The following is an 18,896-nucleotide window of genomic DNA, read 5'->3' as shown; positions in this document are numbered from 1 at the left end:
TGGAAAAGAATATATAGTGTTTCATTAACTACACAGTGAGAAAATAATCTTATTCTTCCCATATCTAAAGATACCCAAATCCATGACAATGGGATGGTTGGTGTCTACCAAGAGTCTCAAGGATAGGGAGAGCATGGTATCATGGAGAAAGCACAGATGTAGGAGTCCTGGGCTCAATTTCAGGGCCACCCTTCATTTGTTGTGGGCCTTTGGCAGGTCTCACTAAGCCTCACTTCCTTTGCTTGCCAAGTAGAGGTAACAAAATTATTTATAAAGAGTTGTAGAGAATGGCAACATTATTGGTCATTATTGGTCAATTACTATGTAATTTCCTTTCATTTTATTAACATTATTCTGTTTCTGTTTGAAACAACAAAAGGACAAGGAAAAATGGTAAATTAAGAATCCTTCCACATCACCTCTAGCCTTCAAAAAACTCTTCAGAATTCTTTTTTTTTTTAAGATTTCATTTATTGATTTGACAGAGAGAGAGAGAGAGAGAGAGAGCAAGCAGGGGGGAGTGGCAGACGGAGAGGGAGAAGCAGGCTCCCCAGTGAGCAAGGAGCCTCATGTGGGGCTCGATCCGAGGACCCCAGGATACTGACCTGAGCCGAAGGCAGATGCTTAACTGACTGAGCCACCCAGGTGCCCCCAGAATTCTTATTTAAGAGCAGACATTCCTAAAAGAAGACACACTATCACTATCAATCTTATCTAGAAAAAGTTTTACAAAAAAGTATGTATTTTTTTTCTGGAAAAAGTAATTGATATTATGTATAAAATGGGAGGTAAAAATACTCCTGGCAAACCATAAATTTGATAAGGCTGTACTAACAATATCAGTAAAAACCCTCCTTGACACCATATATTCCCCTTCAAGTACTACCCCAAGTTAACAGCTTAGTTATTTGAAAAGCTTAAATGAAATTTAATACACCAAATGCGTTAAGAAATTCCAGTAACAAAAGTTAAGCTAATAATTCAGTGCCAATAATGAAATTTAACCTTCATTTTCACTGGTAACCTCTAAGAAGGAATTACCTGGGAGAGAGTGACAGATTTTCTTCTAGTCTTCCCTAATAATTACATAATTTATTTCGAGTAAGTTTCTATTTAACAGAGCATAATGTTTTCCTCTCTTTGAGTTCCCTTCAGAATTTTTGAAGTGTTGTCATATATCATTGTTGAGTTTTTCATAAGTAAACACACCACTAAAGGGTGTACTTTTGTAAGAATACTCAAAGGAATGATGTAAACACTTGTACCTTGCATAGGCTAGGCTCATTTTTTTTTTTTTTTTGAATTGCTGGAATTTCTTCAAGTAAACACATAAAGGAGTTTGTAGAAATATCAGAAATGAATTTATGAAGATTTTTTTTAATGCTGTAGCAAAATAACCAAAAATAAAATTATCTGGAGAGACAATAGAGGAATTGGAGGGTTTAGTTTAATCCAGCTTTCTGAGTGTGAAGCAATGAACTTTATGTGGACCTTGGGGGTCCTTGAGAGGTAATAAAGCTATAAACAATTCAGGGACAGGCTCAAATTCCCAAGGTACTTGGCAAGCACATTTAATCTTTCCGAAAATGCACAGGTTTGATTACAGTACGACTCTTTAAGTCTGCATCGTACCCATTTTAATTGAAGTTTAATATTCCAGAAAGAAGAGAGAAGTTGATATTGCTCTTTGTTATAACTACTGCATGCCCTGTGGTATTTAAAATAGCCACCAGGACAGTTAACACTTGTGGTGCTGGCTGCACAAACACAAGAAATCACATAAATTATATAAGCAGCTATTTAAAAGAAAAACATGGTGAAAAGTAATTCTGATTATAAGGTTTTGGTGACAGCAGCAGCCATGCCATTGATACTGACATTGACTGTTGTTACCAAGACCTTATAATCGGAGTGTTATTACTTCTCTAGACAGTTATTTTACACAAATTCAGAATATTAAAATCTGACTTTTTGGGCTTTAGAGCTTGATAGGCCTGGGGTCAAATCCTTTCTCAGCTTTTCCTGGCTGTGTGATTTAAGGAAAATTATTTAAGTGCTCTGAGCCTCACTTTCTGCACTTTCAATATGGGGCTGATCAGCCTCCCAAGTGGTTGTGAGGATATTAACTGAGGACACATGAAAAGCACTAAGCACAGTGTCTGGTAATTACCTGGAGGGTCAAATTTCTCTTCCTACATTTCATGTGGAGAGTCTAGAAGCTTTCTAACTGAAAGGCAAGGTTCTGTTTCACGTAGGCGAATAGAATAATAGAATTTCAAGTTTCTCGGTGCTCCCTGATCTGGGCATAAATTAAAGGGAAAGAATGGAGAATTAAGGAGGTTAGTTTGGATGTTGCTGCAATGATCCAGGTGCAGGGTGAAAAATGTGGAAGTGGAGTGGGGATAGAAAGTTTTGAAATGGAGCAGGATATGGTGCAAAGAAATAGCTCATAGAAATTGCTGAATGACTGTGGACATGGAGTGGGAGATATGAAAACACCAAAGCAGGTCCAAGGTTAGCATTTGAGTGGACTTTACTGTCATCTCTTCTCTTGCCATCACTTCCATCCCTGCCATGTTTATAATCACCTCTCAGAAAACAAATGCCTCTTCCATTTTAACTAAATGTATAAGACGCCCAAAAAGGAAGGAGCAGTGAAAATTTAGTAGCAGCATGCGTGGATCTGGAAATAAACATTTCCCCAGCTCCATCCCCACATCTGACTCCAGCCCACCACTAAGAATTTCTTGGAGAATTCATAAGGCTTTGAGTTCATTTTGTGTCCAAATAAATTTGGGCACTGAGGGACTATTTTCATGTAGGACATGTACTAAATTTATTTTTCCTTTTACAAAACCAGTTTAAATCACCCTATATGCGCTGGAGATGCAATGTAGAATTTTTTTTATTTTTTTATTTTTTTAGAGAAAAAGAAAGGAAAGGAATCGAAGAACAGTTTTCCACATTCTCCAGCTTGTTAGGGAGCATGAAGTCTTCCTATAGAATAGAGAAAGGTAATCCGGAAAGGCATTTACAAAGAAAAGGCATTACAATTCAAAGTTCCCGAGGTAATCGAAACCACTTTCAAAAGTGTAATGATGTGGGGCACCTGGGTGGCTCAGTCGTTAAGCGTCTGCCTTCGGCTCAGGTCATGATCCCAGGGTTCTGGGATCGAGCCCCGCATCGGGCTCCCCGCTTGGCGGGAAGCCTGCTTCTCCCTCTCCCACTCCCCCTGCTTGTGTTCCTGCTCTCACTCTCTCTCTCTCTCTCTCTCTCTCTCTGTCAAATAAATAAATAAAATCTAAAAAAAAAAAAAAAATGCAACAGTCTTCCTTTAAAAAAAAGTGTAATGATGTATCTAAATGAGGAAAAATGCTGTGCCACTGTAGGAATGGGCAGGGGCCGGTGTCCTCATGTAGGTGAAATTCAGAGTTTTTAAGGAAAAGCAGCAGTTCATACTTGCATACTTTAAATAAGTATGCACAGATAGAAAATTGGGAAGCCCCAACCTTGATGTTATTTTTGACCTGTTACTACCTTTTGCTTCCTCATCATCCATCCAATAAGAAGCCCTACTGATTCTATTTCAGAAATAGTTTTCACATTGCTCTCCTTTATAATCTTACTTCTGTTGGTTTAAAGTCAGTCTTTATTTCTTCTTCCTTAATTACTTTCATAGTAATCCAATTTGTCTACTTACCTCCAGTCTCTCAGCTCCTCTCCATCCTCAACACTCCCACTCTAATGTTCTGTGATTCTACAGTCTATGTGGAAGTGACAGAACTCTGGGAAGGAGATGACAGCGTCATCTTGGAGTTCAAAGTGCTTAAAACGTGTAATTCTGAAAGTAATTAGATATGAAATTTCAACTTAGGAAAGCAGATTCTAAAACATTCTGATGAAAAAGGTGAAGTAATTGCTAGGAGTATAGCTAAAGAGGGATAGGGGATTCAAAAAAATATAGTTCTTGGGGCACCTGGGTGGCTCAGTTGGTTAAGCGACTGCCTTCGGCTCAGGTCATGATCCTGGAGTCCTGGGATCGAGTACCGCATCGGGCTCCCTGCTCAGCGGGAAGTCTGCTTCTCCCTCTCCCGCTCCCCCCTCTTGTGCTCTCTCTCTCTCTCTCACTGTCTCTCTCAAATGAATAAATAAAATCTTTAAAAAAATATAGTTCTTCCCAGAGAATTATAATTATTCAAAACAAGGAAGAAAACATCTATTTAACATAGTGATTAAGAGTCAGAAACCTCTGAATTCAAGTGCCGGATCTGTGGCTTAGCTGTGTGGTTTGGAGCAATTACTAAACCTCTTCAAATATCAACTTTGTTTTCTATAAAATGGAGATGACATCAGAAGGGTTGTGATGAGGATTAAATTTTTTTTTAAGATTTTTTATTTATTCATTTGAGAGAGAGTGAGAGAGCGAGCGAGAGAGAGAGAGAGAACACCAGCAGGGGCAGGATTAAATATGATTAATAAGAGAAAAAATAAGATTATTAATTAAGAGTTCCAGCCACATATTGAAGAGTCAATATTATTAGCTATTGTATAAAGAAACTACTTACAGGGCCCTCACATACACCAGGGTTTAAAACAGGTACATGGGATGAAAGGAAGTGCACAAAACCAAGGATGAAAAAATTAACAAAACAAAATAAACAAAAAAGGTAAAAAAAAATATGTGAAGGAGGCTAAAGTTCAAAGTGAGTTTATTTTCCATAAATTGCTAATTAAAAACAATTCTAATCAGCAAAAGATACACAAGGAATATCATTCCATGTTCACAGTTGGAGAGGGGGAGGCTGAAATACTTTGATGATCAGGGTAGAGAGCAGAAATGTCCAGTATCTCTTCTGATTCTACTTTCCGTATCAAAGAGAACAGCTTTTCAAAATATATATGATGGTATAAACATAAACTTAGATGAAAGACATGATGAACTAAACTGTAAAGTATTATATACTAAAGTATTTCAATATTCTCCAGGTTCAGAAGAGCACACTTTAAGGTAATTAAACAAAAGTATAGATTTTTAATTAACTTAAGACATGCTATTCTGAGCCTGTTCAACTTGACCAATAACTTGATGAAGATGCTCAAGTCATACTGACAAAATATACTTGTAAGATATATGTATGACACAAAGCTAGGAAAGATGTAATGCCTGTTAAATAACAGAATCAATCTTTACAAGTGTGTTGATAGACTGAAACACTGAACACATAACAAATATGAAATGTTAAAGGGACAGTTTTAATCTCAATGCTAGCATTTAGTTAACAAAATCTATTGGCCAAAAACAAATACCCGAAGGCTTACTAAATAGCTCATGGACAGACACAGATGTAATATGATGGTTTAAAAAATGTGATCTTTGTCTACATAAATAGGAATAAAGTGTACATGAAGAGAAAAATGTTTTACTGTTTTCTGTTCTAATAATGGTCAGCTTGGGGCAACACATATTGGGAAGCAGATTGACGAGTTAAAGGTTGTACAATTATGGCAACTGGGATGATGAGGGGATCTGAAAACCTGTGGAATGCTTCAAGATACATAACTTAGACAGAAGCATATGTAACGGTATTAATCATGCCTTTTTATTTTCTATATTTCTGATGCTTTGACATCTGAGACCTTGCTGACCCTGCAAAGACTGCCTCTCCCAGGGCTATCCAATTCCTAGAGATAATTAAACACCTACCCAAGAGCATGTTCTTCGAGTTCAAACCAACCAGTTCAGGCTCCCTCCTCTCAACCACTTCCTTCTTAAGCTGAGCTGCTCCTCCTTGCCTGCCCTAATCACCTCCGGGCCAGGAGTAACACAATTAGGAAGAGTCCCTTTACAACAGTGATTGCTGAAATTATCATCCAACCAGCCAATCCTAAACCTGTTTACCCTGCTTTGTCTTGCCTCTCCTGTAGAAACCACAGTAAAGGCTCATTCCCCTTACTCTGTTTCTTGATTGACTCTAGTGCTATCCCATGGGGCCTTGGATGGTGTGGTGTGCTCTCTCCTCTTTGGGAACTGTGAATATCAAGCTATCTTTTCAATGGCAGTCTTCTCTTGAGCTGATGATCTCACCATACCCAAATAATAATAAAACCTACATTTTTAAACAATAATGATAAAATCTTAAGATCCAGAAGAATATTTATTTATATTTTCATCTACCAAACGTTGAGCACTTACTAGGTGTCAATCACCATTCTTTGTACACAACTACCTAGATTAGAAGAACAACTCTACTTGAATGTGTAGGATTCCCTCTTCTATAGCTTACCTTCTGAGTACACTCATTCAAGTTCCTTGTAAATCATACAACTGATTATATTCAGGGGGTAATATTCAAAATATTTACCAGCCAGCATTCTCTGCAACTGATCACTCAGAACTGTTGCCTGCCATAGAGCTGGAGAGGGATGCTAGCGACTTGGAGCCAGGCCCCTTTAGTTGCTGAGCAGTTGGCAGGTTTGGGACATCCTAGAGGAGGGTGTGAGGTTAGTGGGGGGTAAGGGTAGTAGCACTGACACATTTCAACATTGGAATCAACTGGCATGACCATATTAGAACTTTTACGTTGAATATTAGTCCTGATAATATATCCCTTGTTCTCCTCTTCTGTCTCTTGTCCTTACCAAGTTCTTTTTTATGAAGTAAATTATAGACTTCACCTTATTGGTCATCATGCCCTGAGAAATGACTAGTGTCTTTCTTAAACTGTGCTACTTGGATAACTCCAGAAGTGGTTTACCAGCTCAGGGTAGACTTCTACATCCTGATTTGAACTCTGTTCCTATTCGGACCACTAGAATTGTGCTTTGTTTTCAATATCAATAAAATAAAAACCTTATGTGTCTTTTTGTAGAGTGCTTCACTGAAGTGAAAATGATGGAATTCATTCATTTTCTAGCTGGCAAGCAAACTAATTAAAAGATTATCATATATTCTTTAAGTCAGCAAGTCTTTCAATATATTTTAAATTACATTTTGATACTATTATCTTTATTTCCATATTAGAAAAGTTAATGTGCTCACTAATCTAAAAAGTTGCTCACTTGACAATAGGCATTTCAGCTAATGTGAATTAGCAGTTCTGCTGAACTTGGAAAAGAAGGGGGGGCAAAGGACACCATTTGACGGAATAATGATAATGCAGTAAAAAAGTACAATCCTCAGCAAGATTTTATGTTTTCAGGATCAGAAACATTGTTCTACTACTACTAATTTTAATACTATTGTTTATAACAGTGTTAAGTATTATCTGATATTGGCAATGAGTTCTATGGTGAAAATTTCTACTGATTATTGTATCATTAAAATTAACCCACCATAACTTACCAAAAATGTTAGATCTAATTCTTCAATTGAGAGTATATGTCTTGATGATTTTTTGAGGCTTAAAAGCAATAAGTTATTTACTTATTGAATGAAATTTTGTCCAGTTTTAAAAGCTATACAATAGATATTTCAAACTGTGTTGTAGGTTATTAACAAATGTTACGATTAATCCTTGCCTCAGATATAGTACCTTTCAAAAAACCCACACTTGTGAACATTTCATTTTAATACCTGAATTAGCTCATATTTGATAACTAAAAATATTTTCTTATCAGCCTCTAAAGCTGTATTTCCTGCTGGCTGTAACCATCAAATGCAAGTTTGCTTAAAGGATTTACTTGACCTTCCATAATAAGCTATTAGAGCTTTCAAAGCTAAATTAAAATGGACATCAAATTCCCTTGTGAGACAGAAGTGTCCACATTGTGCAAAAGGATAATAGATCAGATGCATTTGCTAAAACTCAATAAAAATAACAGGAGTTTGGCTATATAGGTGGTGATAGAGAATGCTCAAACAAAAGAGTTTTACGTCATAGTCTCAGATTCTCTTAGTTGGAAAAATGAATGTTTTCTAATTCAATCACTCATTTGAATGTTGAATTTCATCCCTGAGCTCCCAATCCTGTTTGAATACCCAGTTGCTCCCAGAGCAACACATTGCTTCTTTGTATGTTCTTTCAGTTCCCTGGGAGAAACATTCCTGCTCATGTTAAAATTCAGAGCCTCCAAGCTGCTGGAGAAAAGCAGGATGTTACCTAATTTAGACATGCGCTATTATTAGCACAGGTTAAGCTTTTGCTTTTTTCATCCAGTGAGTTGAGAGTTGAGGCAAAATTTCCTCCAGAATAGTTTCCATTGAATTAAAGTAGCCTCTCTATCCGTGACAAAAGATACTCATTCATGTGGAAAGGTCCTCAGATTTAGTTGTTTGTCTCCTTTCCCAACATTTTAGAAACTGCGGATCTTAGGGAACCTCAGGGAAAAGTTGCCTTAGGAGACCCACCTCTAGTTCTCAATTTCTCTTATGTTATCAGAATTACCAAATATTCCTTTGGATTACCAGGCAGAAGGGAAATCTAGATTTACTCCTTTGAATTGGGTTGACAGACTAGTGAGAAAGCCTGGGGGTATGGGGTGTGTTAGAATTCATACAGTTTTAGAAGACCTGGATTTCTGGGCTTCATTCTACCCCTAGTGAGCTTTATAATCCTGAGTGAGTCACTGTACTTCTCTGATTTTCAGTTTCCTTATCTATAAAGTGAGAATAAATATACCTATAATTCAAGGTTGTTAGAATTAAAGGAAATAATACAGAATATATAAAAAACTAAAACCCTTTCCTCCTTATCGCTTTACATTTAACAGCAAGGCAGCTTTGTAACCCTAATGCCTTTAATGGGAAGTAAAAGAGTTAACATTTGTTTAGAAGATGTATAGAATTCACATGAACCAAATGTCATCACAATAGAGAATAAGCTTTTAACCTTGAGGATTTTTGTTGCTCTTACCTGTCACTCTAAGCACCTGAGGAGCCTAGGCAAAAATTGAAGATGGCAATTTTCTGATGCTGAATATATTATGATGATAAAAACAACAGCTGCTATCTACTGTTTGTTAGGTTCTAATCATTGCTCACAATCGCTTTACATGCATATTCTTTCACGTGGTTATGGCTGGGAGGGACTGGTCCTGGATTTAGTAATTTTTCTTGTCTGTCCTTTCCTGACAAAAAGAAATCCATGGGTCCTATATTTGATTAACATTAAAGAACACATTTGGCCTTATTTCTGAAGACCCTCTGTGACTGTTCTCTATGCCTTGAGGACCATAATTTGGGTTGTCAACCTGTAGTTAGGAATGACATTTCAAAGAAAATGTCCTTTGCCTGGCACTTGAGTGAGGAGTGAGAATGGCCAAATTTCAGTTTGGGTAGATAGACAACTGCCTGTCTGGAGTCCTCCCATGTGTTTGAATTATTCTTTCAATTCATGATGCTTTTTAGTTGAGAATTCTAAAAAGCTGTGTGAAATTCCTGCGGATGTCTGTTCTTACTATGTATACTTTAAGTATTTACATTTGTTTTAAGTATATAGTATTCATTGATTCATTCATTCAAGTAATAATAGAATACCTATTATCTAGATACTTTGTTAGTGGCAGAGGAATATAGATAGCAATGAATGTCATGTCGTTCATCAAATCTGCCTTGATAAGCTGTTTTCTTTTGAAAAGCAACCAAAAACAACAACAAACAACAAAAACCTCCCTGCTTACTTCCCAGTTTTTAATTTTTTATTAGGACTTTCTTTCACTCTATTTATGGATTTTCTTCTTTCACAAATTCCTTTCTCTCTCCACAGATTAAAGAAGAAAATACAAAGTAATTTTCTTCTTCACATCCTTTCTTGCTGATTAATGTTGCTTATGTTAGCTAGTCTTAGACTTCTAAGATGACAAAATTAATGTTTGCTGTGTTGAGATAGAGTTTTTAGTGCTCTCCATTAAAAATTGAGACAATGTTTACACACTCTTACATGCTGTTTACCATTTCTGTTTATAATCCGTGAGGGGAAAAGGAGGCTCTTCATCTCACAAGAGTTTGAAAATTCTATCAGAACATTTTCACAATATTGGTATGGAGGACTATTCTCATCTTCTTGACAAAATGTCAATGCATGGCCATGGTGCACTTGAAAGTGCATATCTGTTTTAGGCAGTCACTGAAGTTCAAAGACAAGTATGGGCTCCTAATGCTATCCGTAAAGTGTTTGGTCTTCCATATCCTCAAGAAAAAAATATATTTTATAAATTCTAACCTTTTCTTGTACACATTTAAGTAAGGTATCATGGGGATTGATTACCCAAACATCTTGGCTCTGGCAGTTTATATAGAATATGACTCCATGATAAGTGAGTCCAGTACTCTGAAATGCTGAGTAACCAAAAAGCTAAGTTATATGGCCAGGTGGCTGGCCTAGGGAGACATAACCCTTACTCTTGTTACCACAGATTGACAACCACAATCTCTTATGCCATTTTAGGGTGAAATATGTTAAGGACAGGTATGTGATAAATAGAAGTATAATGTGGAAGAACATATAATACAGGGAACTATAATGTTTAAGGACTATAATGTTGAGAAAGGCATCTGTGTAGGGAAACCTCGAAGTTGAACTGTTATATTTCAAATCAATCATTTCTAGTTATGGGGTCAGGACCTTAAATCTCTGGTAAAACATTTTCTGTTTGTCAAGGGAGCAATTATATTTTAGAGTTTTTCAAAATCATACTTAAATTAACCAGTGTTGTGTTTTTTAATTCATTTTGCACACTGGGCTAAGTCTACAATTAGTAGGATTTTCTTAGAAACATGATTTGTTGGTATTAGAATTATTCACAAATAACTTATGAACACTGTAATATCAGCCTTATGGTTTGCAAATAAGAAAAAAGGCTATAATAAATAAAATATATTACATTTCAAGTCCTTTTTGAGTGGTATTTCTGTTGCCTTGATCATTTATGCTACAAATACTTATTGAGTACCTTCATGATATAGAAACTGCCATACTGTGATGAACAGAATATAGTTCCTGCCCCAAGGCACTCCCTGCCCAGGGTGGGAGAATGCTGGGTAAATAGACAACTGCCTGTCTGGAGTCCTCCCATGTGTTTGTGTACCCATTAGTATTATTCATAGAAACATAAATGCTGGAGCGCCTGGGTGGCTCAGCTGTTAAGTGTCTGCCTTCGGCTCAGGTCATGATCCCAGGGTCCTGGGATCGAGCCCCGAATCGGGCTCCCTGCTTGGCGGGAAGCCTGTTTCTCCCTCTCCCACTCCCCCTGCTTATGTTCCTGCTCTTGCTATCTCTCTCTCTCTCTGTCAAATAAATAAATAAATAAATAAAATCTTAAAAAAAAAAAGAAACAATGCTGTATTGGCTTGTGAATCACCATATAACATCCCTGCTGATTACAAGCACATTTTCTTGAATATTGTAATTACTAGGACTTTTACTGTAAATTTCCCTGTCAGGAATCAGAAACCCTTCAGTATAAAACAGCGTATCAGTCACATGAATGTTTCATCACTATAACATATGTGTTTGCAATGTGTTTAAATGGTTTTCTTCTCATTTCTATTACCTTCCTGGCTCGAGTCTTCATTACCTTGTCCCCACATTGTGGTCTCTTACCTGGTCTTTTCCCTCATCCTCATCGCACTCCAGTTCTTACTGACGTGTAAATCTTATCCTTATTTTAGGTGTTCCTAAAATCCTATTTCCATAAGTACATTTTCCTGGCCACTCCCTGTGACACTTATTTCTCTGAACTGTGGGGTTTTATATCTGTACAGTTTAGCACCAGGTCATTTTGTTGGAGGATGTTTTATGTGCATATTTTGCCTTCCTGGTATAGCAAGAAGCTCCTTCCAGAGAGGAAGTCATGTCTTATGAGCTCTGACTAAACTGTCATCTAGGTAAGTCTAGTGAATGTCTTGTGAAGTTTTCTTTTTTAAATTCTTTATTTAAATTCAATTTAGTTAACATGTACTATAATATTACTTTCAGGGATAGAGTTTAGTGATTCATCAGTTGCATACAACACCCAGTGCTCATGAGATCAAGTATCCTCCTTAATGCCCATCACCCAATCACCCCTTCCCCCACCCACCTCCCTGCCAGCAACTCTCAGTTTGTCTCCTAGAGTTCAGCATCTCTTATGGTTTGCCCTCCTTTCTATTTCCATCTTATTTTATTTTCCCTTCCTTTCCCCTCTGTTCATCTGTTTTGTTTCTTAAATTCTACATATGAGTGAAATCATATGGTATTTGTCTTTCTCTGACTTATTTCACTTAGCATAATACACTGTAGCTCCATCCATGTCATTGGAAATGGCAAGATTTCATTCTTTTTGATGGCTGAGTAATATTCCATTATATATATATATATATATATATATATATATATATCTTCTTTATTCATTCATCTATCGATGGACATCTGGGCTCTTTCCATATTTTGGCTATTGTGGACATTGCTGCTATCACCTTCTACCTCCCTCCCCTGTACCTCATCTTCTGGGACCCCTATTACCCAGATATTATTTCGCTTTATGGGATCAGTGAGTTCTCTAAGTCTCCCTTCATGATCCAGCAGTTTTCTTTCTTCTTTTCAGCTTCCTTATTTTCCATCATTTTATCTTCTATATCATTGACTCACTCTTCTGCCTCATTCATCTTTGTTTTTATATCCTCCATTTGGGACTGCAGCTCAGTAACAGCATGTTTAATTTCGGCCTGACTACATTTTAGTTCTTTTATTTCTACAGTAAGGGATTCTCTAGTGTCTTCTATGCTTTTCTCAAGCCCAGCTAGTATCTTTATAATCATTGTTTTAAACTCTAGTTCAGACATCTTACTTATATCCATATTGATTGAATCCCTTGCAGTGAGTACTACCTCCTGTTCTTTCTTTTGGGGGTGAATTTCTCTAGCTTGTCATTTTGTCTAGAAAAGAATAAAAGAAGAAAGAGAAAAAACAATAATAACAACAACAGATAAAAAACAAACCAGAAAAAAACAAAAACAAAACAAAACAAGAAAAAAACAAGAAACAAAACAAAGCAAAGAACTAGACTGGGTGTGTTTTGGTCTGCTTGTTAAAAGAAATGAGATCCCAAAATATGAAAGAAAGAAAGCTTATATATGTACAAAAATAAAATAAAATACAATGAAAGGAAACAAAAATAATATACATATATACCATATATATAAAAATAAAAATTATGAAAGAATAAAAAATTAATTGAAAAACTAAGACTAACTGAAAAAATAATACGGAAAGACTAAAGAATAATAAATAATAATAAAAAAATGCTATATACTGTTTTCCCCAAGAGCTGAAGCTTTGCAGCCCTCTATGATCAGTAAGCTTGGTATGAGCCAATTGTTCCTGCTGGTCTTCTGGGGGAGGGGCCTTTTGCACAGATTCTCAGGTGCACTTGCCCTCTTGCACATGTGCCTCTCTTGCTAGGAGGCTGGGCTGTAAGCAACTGCGGATTCCACTGTGGCGCTGTTTCGTTCCCTGAAGGCTTTCAGCACTGATGGGTGGGATGAATAGGGCTGTGCCCTGCTCTCTAGCCCGGGAGCTGAAAATTCGTGCCCCCCGCTCTTCAGTGAGCCCTCAAAGAAAAGCAGTCAATCACTCTTGTCTCCCTGGTTTCTGAACTCTGTGTTCACCCAGCCTGTGACCAAGCGTTTTTATCTCAGGCACATGACTGAATTTCAAAACTCTAAATTTTAAGGACTCCTGCAGTGTGGACCTGCACTGTTCCTCCCCAGGGAGGGAGAGGGTCTTGCCACGCTTCTGCCTTTTGCTGGACCACTGTCAGGAAAGCGGTCACACGACTGTGCAGCGGTTTGCAGTTTATGGCAACACCAAGCAGAGGGCTGGCACCTAGACTCACTGTTCTCAGCTGCTTCCCCACTCCTGTGCCTGGGAACTCTGCTGCACCCAGGCACCCCCGTTCTTCTTGTGACCCCAGGGATCCTGAGACCATGCTGTCACACCTGGGATTCCACGCCGCGTTACCTCCTGAGCACCTTTAAGCCCAGGATATCCCTCACTGTAGCAGACTTCTAAAAGTTTCAATTTTGTGTTCCGCTGCTTACAATACCTTGTGGTAGCCTCCTTAAGCAGGCTCCTTCCCCTCTGCCATATCCTCAGATATATCACCCCAGATTCGAGTCTCTGCACCTCCTGCCTTCCATAGAGTGGTCGCCTTTCTACTCATAGAATTGCAGCATTTCTTTTCTCAGATCTCTGATTGATTTTGCAGGTGTTAAGAATGATTTGATAATGACCTAGCTGTATTCGAGGGACCAGGCAAAGTTAGGGTCTCCTACTTCTCCACCATCCTAACTCCATCCCTGTGAATTTTTTTCTTAAATTAGACCCTCAAAGCATTAGGCATAGTACTGAGCATGCAATACAAATTCAAAAGTCACATCCTGAAAGGCTGCAATACCAAGTTGTTCTAGTGCCAGTGTACACTTGCTCAATGTAATATTCAAAGTGAGTTACTTACTAAGGCAAATTTTTTGTTGAGAATCATCTGCTCCACCAAAGATGACTCATTATGGAAGAGGTGGGGTTGCATATGGCTCCACATATGAGGAAACCACCAAAACTCATCCACAGACCCCAGAAGATGGTCATCCCCTTCATCTTCCTCTTCCGTTCCTTCAGGGGAAAAAGGTTGTTAATTCCAGTTACAATGATTGTCTGCCCATCCATCCATCCATCCATCCATCCATCCATCCAACCATCCATCATCTATCCAATTATGTACTCGCATATATGTATTTAGAAGACACAATTTATACTTTCTTTGATACATAGAAGGCTTTGAACATGAAGTATAGCAAAGAAAAACCCATTACTCGGGAAACAACCAGAGACTGTGACAAAACTCTTTTAAAAGTTTTTCAACATGAGACATGGGTATAAAATTACTGCAAAACGGAAATATGCAACCATTCCCAAGGACATTAGAACTCTTTTAGTGTCTTTGTATAACCTGTAGTTTAGAGAGAATGGGGAGATAAGCAGAAAATGGAATCAAGGGAATGTGAATAAAGAAATGAGTGGCAGATCTCCAGCAGCAGGTCATTCTGATATGGGTTGTGACACCACAGTCACAATAAAATAATTCCATAATTTATTTGGGTTCATCATTAGCTCTGAGAAGAAGTTACTCCATATTTAGTGAAAACTAAGGCATAAACAAGGAGGAACAAAGGAAATGTAGGAATTGTTATTTGGAAAATTAGAGAAAACTGAAGGGAAGAAAGGAGAAAGGATGAAAGAGGCTGAGAAGTGGTAAAGTCATAGTAAAACAAGACGAGCAGCTCCTTGGTGGTACACTGTTTCTCATGCTTGTTCTTTCTCTCACGTTCCTGGAAGCAGATTTTCCATCGAGAAACTCTTACTTCCTTGAGAGTCAGCCCTGTTGTCATTCTTCTTATTTTTCCTATTTGGGCATGTTTTATTTCCTCCATTTTCCCTGACCTGCAGTTTAGTTGAGTGTGGGAAATTCCTCAATTTTCTTAACTTGAGGGGGGATAGGACTGTCTTGGCTTCTTTACTAAAGCATGAAATGAGAGCAGTAGAGGGTGCCTCACTACTATCCTGTCATATCATAAGATGTTATTAATCATCACAAAGTTAGGCAACCACACTTAAATTTCAGCCACAACACTGAATCTAACAAGCTCCTAGAATATAGAATAGTAGGTTCTTCAAATGATGTTCCCTCTGTGTGGAGAAAATGTTCTCTCATATTTTCAAAAATTTCATTTTTCTGGGGACTCAGTCAGTTAAGCATCTGCCTTTGGCTCGGGTCATGATCCCAGGGTCCTGGGATCGAGTCCCACATCGGGCTCCTTGCTCGGCGGGGAGCCTGCTTCTCCCTTGCGCCTGCCGCTCCCCCTGTTTGTGCTCTCTCTCTGAAAAATAAATAAATAAAATCTTGAAAAAATTTCATTTTTCTGATATGACTGGTTTCAATAGCGCCCTATAGGCTAACGATGGAGGGCAGACTGCTCCCCTCACCCAGCCAATTAAGCCCAGTGCCTGTTACTAGTGCTCTTCTTTTCATTTTCCCAAGAGAAGGAAGGCAGAGCCCACTGGCAGGAAAAGAATCAGATTCCTATGGTTTACTGGGCAGTGAAAGTGACTTACCAAAGATAAAAGCATAGAGTAAGGCAGCATAATGTAGAATGAGTGGAATCACATAATTCTTCAAAAGGACAGATTTTAATTTCACTTTTATATGGTTAAATACTCTGCTGATATGAAGAAACTTTTTTCTTTATATATAAAGGGCACCTTTAAATTTAATCTGTTTTAGTTCCTTAATATTTTCCTCTTCATCACACATTCATGTTACCATAATATTGTGGAACAAGGAGAGCCTTTAGAGTTAGAAGTTTTTAGCTTATTTGTAGCTCCCGACACACTTGAATTGTGTGATTGTGGGCAAGTCCCATAACCCGTTTAATGTCTGTATTTATGTAGGTAAAAGATGGATAGCAATACCTATTTTATTCTTTTGGGGAGGAAGTGGCACTATAATCCTGGCACATATTAGGTAATCTAAAATGCCTTTTTCCTTTCTTTTTATGTTTCCTACTCTTGTTCTCCTTGCTTCTTTTGTGGGTCTCCTTGAGTTTTATTTTTTTCCATGATAATACTGCATGACGGTGTGGTGGAAGGTCTCACCTGGGTGTTATGTGGCAGATGGGACACTGTGTTCAAGAACTGACCACACCATCTTATTAACTGACTGGTTTGATTAGTGAGTCACCAGCAAAAGCCTTCTTGGGGCTTCTGAGTGATTATTTTACAGTTCAGGGAAAACTTCTAGAGAGGGAAGCAAAGGAATAGGAATATATGGATTCAGGATTTAGAATCTCTGATGACCCCAATCATTGCAGGGTCTTGGGTCCTGCTACCTTTTAGGTGATAAATATGGTGGCCATGGTGAAGAAACATTTGTTACATTGACTGGTGATGCTTACATATATGGTTTTTTTGACATAAGGATGATTTAATCTAGTTTCCCCACAATTAAACTTCTCTACTTACATCCAAGAGGCTCTCCTCTTTCTTAACATTTTGTATATCCTGAGGATACCATATTAGTTAAGATTACCATCAGTTACTTATTGCAGTTTTACTTTGCTTTGAAAAGAGGCATAAGTCTCTTGGGGTTTCCCAGTAATCAGCGCATTCCCACCTTCCACTCCTCTGGATAAACTGAATGTGGGTAGAGATGAGATTTCCTAGATTATGAAAAGTCAACCCTCTAGTCCTTTAAATCTCTGTCCTCTGCCCCCTATAACTTCTATCTTTCCCTGCATCTTCTCATTCCTCTTTTGTTCATTTTTCTTGTTGGACTTTACCCAAAGTTTCTATATCAGGACAGTGGAAAGGTAGCTTTGAAAGGATAGCTCAGGCATTTGTTTTCCTTTCCTGAATATCATGGTAAAATCTGCTATTAAAATATTCATATATTTGAATCCCACAGGAATTAGACAAATGATGTTTGCCCTCTTTATATAGATTCATAGTAGGCATAAATGTGTACCTTTTCCTTTTTCTTTATAACTCTTTCTGATCTGATTTCATTTGATCCTACTTTGGGGAGGTTTTCCATCAGAATTAATTATATTGAGAACAAGTGTCTATTGCTTATTACTTTAAACATAATGATAAAAAGCAGTTGAAACATAGCTGTGGTTGGCCGTGGGTACTTGCCACCCTTTTGTCTCCTGACTTTGTTAGAACTGGAGGAAGGGAGAACTAGAAGTCAAATTCCTCAATTTTAAGTTGTTACAAAACTACACTGAGATTTTATAAAGTTATTGCAAATTATTTTATTAGGTATCTACTTAAATAACTTATGTCTCTACAGTATTTTATCTTCTGTTTTTCCTACCATAATATTGAAAATCATCATTGACTGACATTCTGCCTTTTGTCAAGCATTGTGTTAACTATTTTATAAGCATCATCTCATTTAACTCTCACTAAAACCCTATGAGATAAGGACCACTGCTAACTCTATTTTTCAAATGAGGAAACTGATATTTGGAAAGGTGAAATAATTTGTCCCGTGTCACTAACAAGGTTGGAACAGAACCTCGTTTCTTACTGGGAATTTTTATTTTGAGTTGTGGGAGGTGCTCAAGTAAGGAAAGAGGAGGAATCTTTCAGAAACAACAAGGAAACACAGCAACTGGCTAGAGTCATTGTTTAGCATTCAGAATTGGACAAAAAGTTGAGTTGCCAGGAGTATTTTCTTATATTTCTATTATGTTTGGGAAAGAAAGCTTTTAATTATTCTTAGTATTTACAGTGTTTTTCTTTCACAACACAACATGGTCAAATTTTATTCTCCAACCTATAAATTCTAACCCAGATTAAACAACTGCAAATTCAGGGCCCTTAACTATCATTAACTGACCAAATTTGGAATTTAGAAATAAGATCATCATTTACTAATTCTATATAACATTGCTCTTCACACTGTTAATTAATTCTGTGATTTAGTTAGAATTTACCAATACTGTTGGTTCTCCATGATTTGGGGAAATATACATACCTAAGGAACCTATAGATAAGAGGAAGGAACCCTTTGCCGTTCAGCTTCCTTTATCAAGGATTGCCAATTAAGCAATAAAAATCCAATTTAGCTAACGCATAGGACTTGGGCTCTCCCTGACCTAAAGTTAAGACTATTTTTGACACTTAACTAGCTATATGACCTTGGGCTCCTCTCAGTTTCTACATTCTTTTTTTTTTAAGATTTTATTTTTTATTTGACAGAGAGGTAGAGAGAGAGCAGAAGCAGGGGGAGCGGCAGGCAGAGGGAGAGGGAGAAGTAGGCTCAATAAGCAGGGAGCCTGATGTGGGGCTCGATCCCAGAACCCTGGAATCATGACCTGAGCCAAAGGCAGACACTTAATGACTGAGCTGCCGAGGCAC

At 37.6% G+C, this 18,896-nt stretch overlaps 1 protein-coding gene across 2 annotated transcripts in view; it reads right to left on the bottom strand.

Moving 5' to 3' along the window:
- NDST3 (N-deacetylase and N-sulfotransferase 3) overlaps window positions 1-18,896 on the bottom strand; it is a 177,576-nt gene that overhangs the window by 100,516 nt on the left and 58,164 nt on the right. For both annotated transcript variants that reach the window (XM_027597405.1, XM_027597406.1), the window contains exon 4: window positions 14,434-14,588. In XM_027597405.1, coding sequence (XP_027453206.1) covers window positions 14,434-14,588 — 155 coding nt within the window. The remainder of the gene's footprint in view (window positions 1-14,433; window positions 14,589-18,896) is intronic.

Source organism: Zalophus californianus, chromosome 2, assembly GCF_009762305.2.
Source record: "Zalophus californianus isolate mZalCal1 chromosome 2, mZalCal1.pri.v2, whole genome shotgun sequence".
NCBI lineage: Eukaryota > Metazoa > Chordata > Mammalia > Carnivora > Otariidae > Zalophus > Zalophus californianus.
Note: the sequence above shows the minus strand (reverse complement) of the source record. Positions and strands in the feature narration are given on the sequence as shown.